Source organism: Ranitomeya imitator, chromosome 3, assembly GCF_032444005.1.
Source record: "Ranitomeya imitator isolate aRanImi1 chromosome 3, aRanImi1.pri, whole genome shotgun sequence".
In the NCBI taxonomy this organism is placed as follows: domain Eukaryota; kingdom Metazoa; phylum Chordata; class Amphibia; order Anura; family Dendrobatidae; genus Ranitomeya; species Ranitomeya imitator.
In genome coordinates, this window is record NC_091284.1 from 54,853,723 (window position 1) to 54,866,686 (window position 12,964).

The 12,964-nt window shown below is 41.0% G+C and overlaps 1 protein-coding gene across 3 annotated transcripts in view; it reads right to left on the reverse strand.

The window, feature by feature from the left end:
* NCAM2 (neural cell adhesion molecule 2) overlaps positions 1–12,964 on the reverse strand; it is a 627,216-nt gene that overhangs the window by 101,313 nt on the left and 512,939 nt on the right. For all 3 annotated transcript variants that reach the window (XM_069760881.1, XM_069760880.1, XM_069760882.1), the window contains exon 14: positions 9,165–9,286. In XM_069760881.1, coding sequence (XP_069616982.1) covers positions 9,165–9,286 — 122 coding nt within the window. The remainder of the gene's footprint in view (positions 1–9,164; positions 9,287–12,964) is intronic.

Here is a 12,964-nt window from a genome sequence, read left to right on the forward strand (position 1 = left end):
AAAAGCCTAAAGTTTACAAAAATTGCAAAAATGTGCAGCAGCTGTGTCTAAAATTGTAGATCGTGACGAGGGACTGAATGAAACGATGAGATTTTTTTCCACCCTTCTTTGAGCAACATCATCACAAAACTGTTATGATCTTAAAACTACAGTAATCAGATGTAATCCTTCATCCTAATCCTGTATTTTTCGGTTTAGTGAGAGGACACCACTGACCACTGTATTGTTCAGGTCTGCAATTTGTGAGTCACATCGAGTGTTCGAGATGCCAGAATATTCAGTCTAAGGTTTCCTGTGTATCAAACAGAAGATTTCACAGGGAAATTGTTTTCCCACCCGCAGAATAGCAATATATTCATTTCCGTGAAAAAAGACAAAATTGTGTTACTTCCCCAGAATCTTTCAGCCTGGAAACCTCTGCTGATTTATAGCTCAGTCTCAATGTATTTGATGTGACAAACAGCAGAATCAGACAAAAGAAGGACTTAATCCACCCTCCTAATGTTACTGTCACTGCGAGATCTGCACAAAGAAACCACAGAACAAACAGTCTGTTTCTGAGGTGTCATTTAGTTAAAAGGTTATTCTAGCTGTACCTCAATTTCTCTAGAGGATGATCAGTGGCGCAAGTAGAGTCCTACAAATCCAGGTGTAAATTTGGACTTGGGCTCCCATTAGCAAGTTGGTGTGATGGCCCCTTTTTAATATTCTCCGTTCTTACCCCCATCCTGTAATAATATCCCCATCTTGTGAAAATGTACCCCATCCAGTAATAACGGGTTCCCGGCTCCTCTTCCTCGCCTCGTCCTCTTACTATCAGGGTTCCGCAGGGCTCAGTCCTAGGCCTCTTCCTCTTCTCTCTTTACACTGCCCCTATTGGACAAACAATCAGCAGATTTGGGTTCCAGCATCATCTCTATGCTGACGACACCCAATTGCATCACCCCTACCCTAATTCAAAATACCAAGGATTGTCTGTCTGCTGTCTCTAACATCATGTCCTCCCTCTATCTGAAACTAAATCTCTCCAAAACGGAACTTCTTGTGTTTCTCCCTTCTACTAACCTCACTCTACCCAACATCGAAATTACCCTGGAGGGTTCAACCATACCTCCCAAGCAGCATGCCCGCTGCCTTGGGGTCATGTTCAACGCTGAACTTTCCTTTACTCCCTGTATCCGATCACTCACTCGCTCTTGTCACCTGCATCTTAAAAACATCTCCAGAATCCGACCTTTTCTCACCTTTTCTTACTGTCGCTCTTATTTATTCCCGTCTGGACTACTGCAACTCTCTTCTGATCGGTCTCCCTCTTACCAAACTTTCTCCTCTCCAATCCATCTTGAATGCGGCAGCCAGGGTCATATTTCTGTCCAGCCGCTTCACCGATGCCTCCATCTTGTGCCAGTCATTACACTGGCTACCCATTCGCTACAGGGTCCAATTTAAACTCATCTCTCTCACCCACAAAGCTCTCCACAGTTCTGCACCGCCTTATATCTCCTCTCTCATCTCCGTCTATCGCCCTACATGTGGTCTCCGTTCCACAAATGACCTAAGACTAAAATCCCCTGTAATCCGAACCTCACACCTCCGTCTCCAAGACTTCTCTCGTGCTGCGCCAGCTCTCTGGAATGCACTTCCCCAGACGATCAGACTGATACCTAGCCCCGACCTATTCAAGCGCACTTTAAAAACCCATCTCTTCAAACAAGCCTACCACATCAACTACTCAGTAAACTAACTTTGTCCTGTTCCCTCCTTCCAAATATTATCTGCATGTGAATCTGCACCCTACTATTCATCTGTCTCCACACCCTCAATGCACACGATAACTGCACTTGATACTTGACTATTGCATTTAAACACACGGGCTGATGACCGCTTCATGCAGCTTTATGTGTAAATCCCTATTTATTATAATTGCCAGACCTGAAATAACAAGCAGTTTCCACCTATTGTGTCCCCCCCATTTCCTTGTAGATTGTAAGCTTGCGAGCAGGGACCTCACCCCTAATGTTACTGTTTAAATTGTCTTAACTCGTACCGAATTTATTGTCTGTACATGTCCCCGCTTAATTGTAAAGTGCTGCGGAATATGTTGGCACTATATAAATAAAAATTATTATTATAATTATTATTAATAATGTCCACCATAAGGGCGACCATTCTGTAATAATATCCCCATCCTAGCCCCAAACCTGTAATAATTACCACCATCTTGGCCCACTAAATGTAATAATGTCTCTGTCCTGACTCCATTGTTTGATAATATCCCTCATCCAGTAATAATGTCCCATGTACTGGTTAACATTCTTTAATAGTCAAGCATTTTGTGATTTTGTTTGTGTTCACATAATAATGTCCCCCATTCTGTCCACCATGCTGTAATCATACCCCTCATCCAGGTCCCCATCCTGTGATAATGTAACTGACCCTGTAATAATGTCTCCAATCCTGGCCTACATCCAGAAATAATGTTCCCCTTCTAGTAATATTGTTCCCTGTTCTGACCCCCTCCCTGTAATAATGCCTCCTGTTCTAGCCTCCATCTTATAATAATGTTCCCCATTGTGGCTTCATTCTGTGATAATGTCTCCCATCCTGGCTGCCATGATGTAATAATGCCCCTCATACTGACCCCCAGCCTGTGATAATGTAACTGACCCTGTAATAATGCCACCAATCCTGTAATAATGTCTCTCATCCTAGGTTCCATCTTGTAATAATGTTCCCCATTCTGACTCCTTCCTGTAAGGAAGCCCCCCATCCTGGCTGCCATAATGTAATAATGCCCCTCATCCAGGCCCCCATCCTGTGATAATGTAACATAGTAACATAGTTAGTAAGGCCGAAAAAAGACATTTGTCCATCCAGTTCAGCCTATATTCCATCATAATAAATCCTCAGATCTACGTCCTTCTACAGAACCTAATTGTATGATACAATATTGTTCTGCTCCAGGAAGACATCCAGGCCTCTCTTGAACCCCTCGACTGAGTTCGCCATCACCACCTCCTCAGGCAAGCAATTCCAGATTCTCACTGCCCTAACAGTAAAGAATCCTCTTCTATGTTGGTGGAAAAACCTTCTCTCCTCCAGACGCGAAGAATGCCCCCTTGTGCCCGTCACCTTCCTTGGTATAAACAGATCCTCAGCGAGATATTTGTATTGTCCCCTTATATACTTATACATGGTTATTAGATCGCCCCTCAGTCGTCTTTTTTCTAGACTAAATAATCCTAATTTCGCTAATCTATCTGGGTATTGTAGTTCTCCCATCCCCTTTATTAATTTTGTTGCCCTCCTTTGTACTCTCTCTAGTTCCATTATATCCTTCCTGAGCACCGGTGCCCAAAACTGGACACAGTACTCCATGTGCGGTCTAACTAGGGATTTGTACAGAGGCAGTATAATGCTCTCATCATGTGTATCCAGACTTCTTTTAATGCACCCCATGATCCTGTTTGCCTTGGCAGCTGCTGCCTGGCACTGGCTGCTCCATGTAAGTTTATCATTAACTAGGATCCCCAAGTCCTTCTCCCTGTCAGATTTACCCAGTGGTTTCCGGTTCAGTGTGTAATGGTGATATGTAACTGACTCTGTAATAAAGTGACCCATGCTGTAATAATGCCCCCCGTCCTAGGCTTCATTTTGTAATAATGTCTCCCATTCTGACTCCTTACTGTAATAATGTCCCCATCCTGTATTAATGCTTCCCATCCTAGGCTTCATCTTGTAATGTCCCCCATTCTGGCTCCTTCCTGTAATGATGACCCCATCCTGGCCACCATGCTGTAATAATGTCCCCATTCTGGCTCCATCTTGTAATAATGTCCCCCATTCTGGCTCCTTCCCGTAATGATGACCCCATCCTGGCCACCATGCTGTAATAATGTCCCCATTCTGGCTCTTTAGTGTAATAATAATGATGACCCCATCCTGGCCACCATGCTGTAATAATGTCCCCATTCTGGCTCCATCTTGTAATAATGTCCCCCATTCTGGCTCCTTCCAGTTATGATGACCCCATCCTGGCCATCATGCTGTAACAATGTCCCCCAGACATCCAGAAATAACGTTCCCTGTGTGGTAATAATGCTCCCTGTTCTGACCTCCATCATGTAATAACGTTCCCCATTCTGGCTCCTTCCTGTAATAATATCCCTGTCCTGGCCACCAACTTGTGATAATGTACCTCATCCTGTAATAATTTCCCTCATCCAGTAATAATGTAAGCAGACACATTTTTTTAAACTAAACCAATTCTTCTCAACTGTCCTGCTTCCGTGACAAGTAGAGTCATCTTACTGCTCCTTTGCCAGCACAGAGAGAAGGGACGGAGCATGGCAATGATGCCCTATCAACAGAGCAGAGAGGAATAGAAGAAGCTGCTCTCGACATGATGTCACCGGGAGCAGCAGCATCACCGACTGGAGCGGTCAGTGATCACTCTGAGCTGCCAATGATTGGCGCCAGGCAGAACAGGCAGGTAGCACATTACTGCCTATAAGTTCTTAGCCTTATAGCAAAAAATAAGCAAACAACACAGACAACCCCTTTGAAAGTTCTTTATCTATATTATTTATGCATAGTATATAGATTAACAGTGTATTTTATTTTGGGGTTTCGCTATTTTTGGGGTGAAGGTGTTAGGCGCCAGGATTCTCCCACTGCACGTGTAGATCCAAAGCCTTGCCTGCATCTGTGGTCTCCCATTCTGCTTTGAGCACTGCAGGTGCTGCTGAGCATGCTTGGGCTCATGTTATTCGTCTAGTTACTGCTGGCTCTTCAGCCAAGCCTATGGTAACCAGCGGTAGTCAGCGACGAGTGGACACTCTGGAGACTAAGTTCAGAAGTCACTCTACTGAGCATGCTCATGATGTGGCGATGTCTCATTGGAGGTCGGTCGTCAGCTGCTCTGGTGATGTGGCAGCTCTGGATTGGATCACGGGCAAGGTCCTGTCTGACTGGACTTGAGCTGTATGTATAAAAGGTTTTCAGAGGCACACACCAATGTGCTAGTATCAGTTTAATTTCATATGTGAATGTACTTTGCAACGGTGTGTGGTTTGTGACAGCATGTTCTCAGGGTTGGCTGTTAGCCGTTAGAATTCCGGCACCTCTGGAGAGGAGTTTGTTCATGTGGATTCAGGGCTGGCGTAAAGCCATTAAAATTCCGGCACCTCCGGAGAGGAGTTGTTTGAGTGCCATTGCTAACTGTCTGACCACTGTTGCTACCTGCTCCGTTAGTGGGCTTCGATCCTCTGTGAAGTTAACAGGGATCGTGTCTAGTGTCATATCTTTCGCTACTGTGTGCGACTGACACAGCTCTATTGAAGAGCATGAGCTCTGTGTGCGAGTGACGTGTAACTCAGTGCGAGCTAGCAATAGCTCGCTGCGTTCTCTGCCATTGTTCACATTAGCTGCAGTTTTACATCTCTGCACGGTGGACCCCGGGTTGCGATTGCACTTCCTCATTAAATCTATTTAATGCAATCCACCAACCCTAAAAGAAGGTATAGATAGTGCAGTGGTAGAAGTTAAAACCCAGCCCTGTTACTCGGTGGGATCTAGTAGCCCCTCTGACAAATTGTAAAAGCTAGTATTATAAATGGTGCATGTTAGATGGGGGCAATTTTATATATTTTTACAAACTATACTAGATGGTTATTTGATAGCTGCTACCATTACAGTATATGGACCTTATCATCCTTTTTTTTAATTTATAGCTCTGCCCAATTTTGCATCTGTTCAAAACAAGAGAAAATATATATCTAAAAAAAATTAAATTAAAATCTAATGAAATAGACAAATATCAATTTCCAAAAAGTACATATGAAAATTTTTTTTTGTAAAAATACACCAAAACTTTGCTATCGTGGATTTTTTATCCCCCCCCATTGTCGTTTTTCTGGCAAATGCAAATATTAGTGAATCAATTTAAATGAAATTGTATTCTTTCACCTATCGGTGCACACGACACAGTTGCGGCTTGACGCGCATAGGTAAAATTTCCATTTTTAGCGGAGCCGTGAATTAATTTAAAATGTTGATGGCGTGAACGCCACGGAATAAATTTAACGTTTTGACAAATGAGTGAATTGTAAATTAAAACATTTCAGAATTAATGTTATTTGTTTCACTATACAACTCGACAATGAATTCCTGTTCATCTAGTGTATCATTAGAATTTCATCAAATTCACTTACTGTGAAAAATAAGGCGACTAATACTCAATTCCCCACAAAGTTAAACTGCTGTGACTGTTTTTTTCTTTGAAAGTTTACTTTTTTATTTAAAGGGAACTGGACAGTTGATACATGATGCACGATCCATGGGCAGCACCCATCAGACACTGGTTACCTGACTTCAGCCATGAATGTTTTCAGAGAAAATAACACTTTAACCCCCTACACAACCATAATCCCTGTTTACACCAGCATTGGTCCTGCTAGGATATCCATTATGGCGATCACAGGGTGCCGATGGGTCACCATCACTCGATACCATTTTTAAAGCGAAACACGCATGTTGTGCTTCATAAGAGACAGTGATTTTTACTATATAATGCAATGATAAAATATTAATAGTATGTAGTACAAGCCATCATGTCCACTATATAGATTAAAAGTAAAGCAAAAAATAAAAATATGTATTAAAAAAATAAAAAAAATTGAATCACCCTCTTTTTTACAATCCAAATTTAAAGAGAATCCGTCAACAGATTTCTGCTACCACATCTGAGAGCAGCATAATGTAGGAAAAGATACCCTAATTCCAGGGATGTATCACTTAGTTTACTGGGTGTAGCAGTTGTGACATAATCAGAGTTTATAGGTACAGCATGTAGCAGAACTCAGAAGGCTAATCACGCCCACACCACAGCTTTCTGTGTGCACTGTATATTGACAGTGAGCTACTAATCACAGGAGGGGGCGTGGTCAGTCTAGCAGACCTAGTCTAGGCAGTGATAATCTCCTGCTGATGAAACACTTATTATACAACAGCACACAGCCTGGTAAGTGATACATCACTGAACTCAATGTCTCAGACACTGCCTCATGTTGCGCTGAGATTAACCCCTTCATGACCTTGGGATTTTCTGGTTTTCCGTGTTCATTTTTCGCTCCCCTCCTTCCCAGAGAAATAACTTTTTTATTTTTCCGTCAATATGGTCATGTGGGGGTTTATTTTTTGAAAATCGAGTTGTACTTTTGAACGACATCATTGGTTTTACCATGTCGTGTACTAGAAAATGGGAAAAAAAATTCCAAGTGCTGTGAAATTGCAAAAAAAGTGCAATCTCACACTTGTTCTTTGTTTGGCTTTTTTACTCTACCAGAATGATGGAAAGAGAAAAGTATGGCGAAGGCGTGGTACAGCTCATGATCATACCACATCATCTGTAAGACCCGGCGGAGGCAGTGTGATGGCTTGGGCATGCATGGCTGCCAGTGGCACTGGGTCACTAGTGTTTATGGATGATGTGACACAGGACAGAAGCAGCCGAATGAATTCTGAGGTATTCAGAGACATACTGTGTGCTCAGATCCAGCCAAATGCAGCCAAACTGATTGGTCGTCGTTTCATACTACAGATGGACAATGGCCCAAAACATAAAGCCAAAGCAACCCAGGAGTTTATCAAAGCAAAGAAGTGGAATATTCTTGAATGGCCAAGTCAATCACCTGATCTCAACCCAATTGAGCAGCATTTCACTTGTTAAAGACTAAACTTCAGACAGAAAGGCCACAAACAAACAGCAACTGAAAACCACGGCAGTGAAGGCCTGGCAGAGCATCAAAAAGGAAAAAACACAGCGTCTGGTGATGTCCATGAGTTCAAGACTTCAGGCAGTCATTGCCAACAAAGGGTTTTCAACCAATTACTAGAAATGAACATTTTATTTAAAATTATCGAATCTGTCCAATTACTTTTGGTCCCTTTAAAAACAGGGTGGCACATGTTAAAGAGCTGAAACTCCTAAACCCTTCATCCAATTTTAATGTGGATACCCTCAAATGAAAGCTGAAAGTCTGAACTTCAACTGCATCTGAATTGTTTTGTTTAAAATTCATTGTGGTGATGTCTATAACCAAAATTAGAAAAATGTTGTCTCTGTCCAAATATATATGGACCTAACTGTATGTATATATACGGATATTACTACAAATTTGTAAAACTCCAATCTATCAAAATATAAAATTATTTAACTCATAATCTAAACATGTTAAGAATTAAAATCAAAATATCAGAATTAATGGTTTTCTGCCAGTACACCTTCCCCATAACAGGCAACACAAAGCATCACATGTATGTTACAATGGTGCCAATAATAAATACACCTTATGTGCCAAAAAATCCAACAGAGCTTCTTAGACTGAAAAGTAAATATGTATGGCTTCTGGAAGGTAAGAAAAAAAGAAAAGTGCAAAAAAAAACCAAGAATTATATCTATCCTTGAGGGGTTAAAGATAACCTGTCACTGGGATTTTACTGAATAAATCCTTAACTTTCTTGTGAATACTCTTTTTTGCCATTTTAAAGAAAACTATTAATGAAATCTTATGCGAATGAGTTGCAAGTGCAGATTGGTGGTCTGGCATCCAAAGCATCATCAGGGCCTTACAATGCCTGCTGTGCGCCAGGCAGTGACTGTGCTTGTGGGGCATCTCTTTAGGTAAAGCAGAGACCTGTCAATTAGAGACAAGAGGACGGCAGCGCGCGGGGAATAGAGGCAGAAGAGCTGTAAGTGCAGTGTCCCACCCCACTGCACTTGGGACTCATTTCCATAAGCTTTCAACTATGGATTGCTTTAAAACAGCAAAAATGATTTCAACACATAAATATGGACTTATTCAGCATCACAGTGCCTTACATCTACATCATTAGTTTGGGGTATCAAATCCCGGCGACAGGTTCCCTTTAACGTTCAAACAGTATGCATTAAGCTCCTAAGCTCCCCCTAGTGGCAGATGTTTGGCATGATATTTTTTTTCATTTAGGGCTATACAGAGGATTTAAAGTAACTTACCATAAAGAGGGACCCTTGGCTGGAAGCAAAATTTTAATCTTTTCAAAATAACAATTGCTATAGAAATGTTGGACTTATAATTTAATATTTTTTCCAGTAAATGAAATGAAAAATAAGCAGTACTTACACTTTTGTATTTGACAACATAATTTAATATTGGAGCGCCCCCATCATCTTGCTTTGTTATGCTTAGCTTAAAGCTCTTGCCCGCACCTGGCTGTCCATGAATAGACGGAGGACTTGGCTCACCTGAAGATTACACAAATACAAATAGTATTATATTCATATATTTATGATGAGATCACGTCATTAAAGAAATTCTACCAGTGTTTTTTTTCTATTAAATGGAGACCAGCATATTGCAAGGGAAGAGACCCCGATTCCACGGATATGTCACTTACTGAACTGCTTGCTGTACTTTCAATACAATCAGTGTTTTATCAGCAGGCGATTATCACTAGAGGACTAGGAGTCCTGTGTCTGGCAGTCCAGTTGGTCTATATAACGCCGCCCCCACCACTGATTGGCGGTGTACACAGGAGCTACCAATCAGGGGTGTGGGCGGGGTTATTCACAGCTCTGCACTCACAGCACTGCTGCAGCACAGAAAACAGGGATTTTATCAAGACTGCACCAAGCAATCTGGTAGATGACACATTGCTGGAATCAGTATCTCCGTCCTTACATCATACTGTTCTCAGAATTCACGTGTATTGTTGTAACTGAAAATGCACATGCAAAAACTGAAAATTAACATTATTTTGAATGTTTCGTTTGCAGTTTTGTGGGGAATTTTTTGTGAAAAACTTTGTTTTTCATTGGTCAAATTTGGAGCAGCTTTTCGAACATGCCTCAGGAATTGACATGTTCTTTCTTTGTCGACTATGGAAAAAGAAACGTGGTAAAAACTATGTGCACTATAAGTGTGTTTCCCTGCTGAAATGAACAGGAAGCTTATTCGAAGAATACTTGAAAAGTTTTTCATGCGGACTTTGGAGCATACTTTGCATGTAACTTTTGAAACAGTTTTATTCTGTAAATATGACTAAATAGTAAATCTTGGAGCACGGCAAGACAGTAAATCCAGTCTATAAACAAGATTACTTGACGTCCATAAATCACAAGTAAGATATGCAATAGAAAAAAGTTATACGAGATAAATCAAGCAAAAGCCATAGAAGCCTCTTCTTTCCGTAAAATGTCTGCCAAAAATTGTCACATGGAGCCGAATACACATTATGGATTTTATCATGAGATCCCAAATGTTTTTCTATGAATGCCATGTTAATAACTGTAGATGATTTGGTAACACTTCTCATCGGCATTTCTATACGTCATATAAGAATATAGAATATTTGGAAATTATACAGTCAGAAACCAGTTTAGCCCCCTTTACACACAGTGTTCAGCATAATTCATAGTAACATAGTAACATAGTTAGTAAGGCCGAAAAAAGACATTTGTCCATCCAGTTCAGCCTATATTCCATCATAATAAATCCCCAGATCTACGTCCTTCTACAGAACCTAATAATTGTATGATACAATATTGTTCTGCTCCAGGAAGACATCCAGGCCTCTCTTGAACACCTCGACTGAGTTCGCCATCACCACCTCCTCAGGCAAGCAATTCCAGATTCTCACTGCCCTAACAGTAAAGAATCCTCTTCTATATTGGTGGAAAAACCTTCTCTCCTCCAGACGCAAAGAATGCCCCCTTGTGCCCGTCACCTTCCTTGGTATAAACAGATCTTCAGCGAGATATTTGTATTGTCCCCTTATATACTTATACATGGTTATTAGATCGCCCCTCAGTCGTCTTTTTTCTAGACTAAATAATCCTAATTTCGCTAATCTATCTGGGTATTGTAGTTCTCCCATCCCCTTTATTAATTTTGTTGCCCTCCTTTGTACTCTCTCTAGTTCCATTATATCCTTCCTGAGCACCGGTGCCCAAAACTGGACACAGTACTCCATGTGCGGTCTAACTAGGGATTTGTACAGAGGCAGTATAATACTCTCATCATGTGTATCCAGACCTCTTTTAATGCACCCTCTATGAAAAGTAAGATTTTAATCAATATCTCACTGGTCACAAGAACAATTATCAAAAATATGTCAAGTTTGAGTTTCATAGAACATTTTTTTAACCCATAATATGAAAGTAAGGTTAAGGCTATGGTCACACTATCAGTTGACGTGGTTTCTATTCTACTTTTTCTCGGATTGTTCCTCTCCTGATTTTGGCTTACAAATACTGATGGAAAATACTGACCAAATACTGAGTGTGTGAACATGACCTTATAATAAAACTTACACTACAGAATCTTCAGTATCTGGTCCTCTTATAAACTGGTATCGGAAAAAAACAGTACCGGCGTCATCAGTGTTTTGGATGAGTGTGCTATCGGTGTTTTTCTGGTATGGATAAAGAAAGAATGAAATTCCAAAGATTCTCGTATACTTTGCAATGTTAAACACATAAAGCACAGTGATGGCGCAAAGATGCCATCCATGTGCTGTACGTGTTTTTCACGGACCCATAGACTTGCATTGGCCTTTATCTTCTGTGCTGCCAAAAAAAAAAACGGAATATCTCCATGTGATTCACACAGACACATGGTCCATGTGAGAACACGGATATGTGAAGATCACCATAGGCTTAATCGTGAAAAAAACGGATGCCACGCATACCAGAAACACGGACATATGAAGGGGGGCCTTATTAAAATTAGTTGATGTAAAAATGAATACACCCTATATAAAAACTACTGCATCTGGTATTTTGTATGACCTCCATGGGTAATGTATAGTTTAGTAGTCTTATTGGCGTTACTAGAAATAAACAAGCTTACTCTGAAGGAGAGGAGAAAACCTACTGACGAGGCTTACAATGATAGCACCGACTGCAAGGTTAAACTGCAAATGCGCCATTTATGCAAAAACAATTCCCAACCGACTTTTAATAAAATCTTCCATCGGTAGCTCCAGAAGTCAAGAAAATCCAAGGTTGTGCTCTACTCCCGAAAGCTATAATTTAATTGATCCAATTATTGTAAAAAGGTGTTTAGTTTAGTGTTCAATTTGTCAGAATTATGAGCTTCATTGTAAGTGTCCGGAAAGCTTTACGCTAAGGCACGGCATCCAGATGAGCGCCGTGTACAGCAGCAGACGGCCCGTAATTAGCCGCACTCTTTCTATGCTCTTCAAATTACGGAGTGATCGGCTGGCAAAAGTAACCCAACATAACAAACAAAATGCAGCTTTGTAATGTTCCTTCTCATCAGCGGTTTTTAAACAATTCCATGATACTGCACACATAGGAATCCAAGAAGTATATTGACATAATTATGTAAAACTTACTATTAGGTTGGTGTTAAAGGGACTGTACAATGAGGCAAAGTACCTTATAACTTGACTCAGAATGGTGTATAAAAATATAAAAGACCCTGGGTGTGGGGACTGGGTGGACTTAGGTAATAAGGGCTCACAGTGGGTTGATTATAAAAAAAATAAGATGTTGCCTTTGCCTGTATACAGTAAATCAAGTGTATTGGGCCACGTACTACTCATATAAGTGGGTGGAGGCCCATACCTGCACAGGGACCCACCTGTGCATTCTCCTGTTCTCCTGTGGGCAAGTCCGAGCCTGGACATACCTTACTGATCATTTAGTGCTCCTGATCTGATTCTGCCCGGTCACCCACTGAGGTGTTTAATGTCACTTTAGCTAAGGTGCCCCTTCTCTGATATAACCATCAATTACTTAAGTAGGCCCAATAGAAGGTCTTTGGCCCTCTAGGCTGAACTCATAGCTACGTCTCTGGCTAAAACACTTTATTGTGGCCACTGATAGTAGGAAACTGATTCTTGCTGAAGAATTCAGTAATTTACTGATGCAGCAGCATATAGTGTTGCTCATTTATGA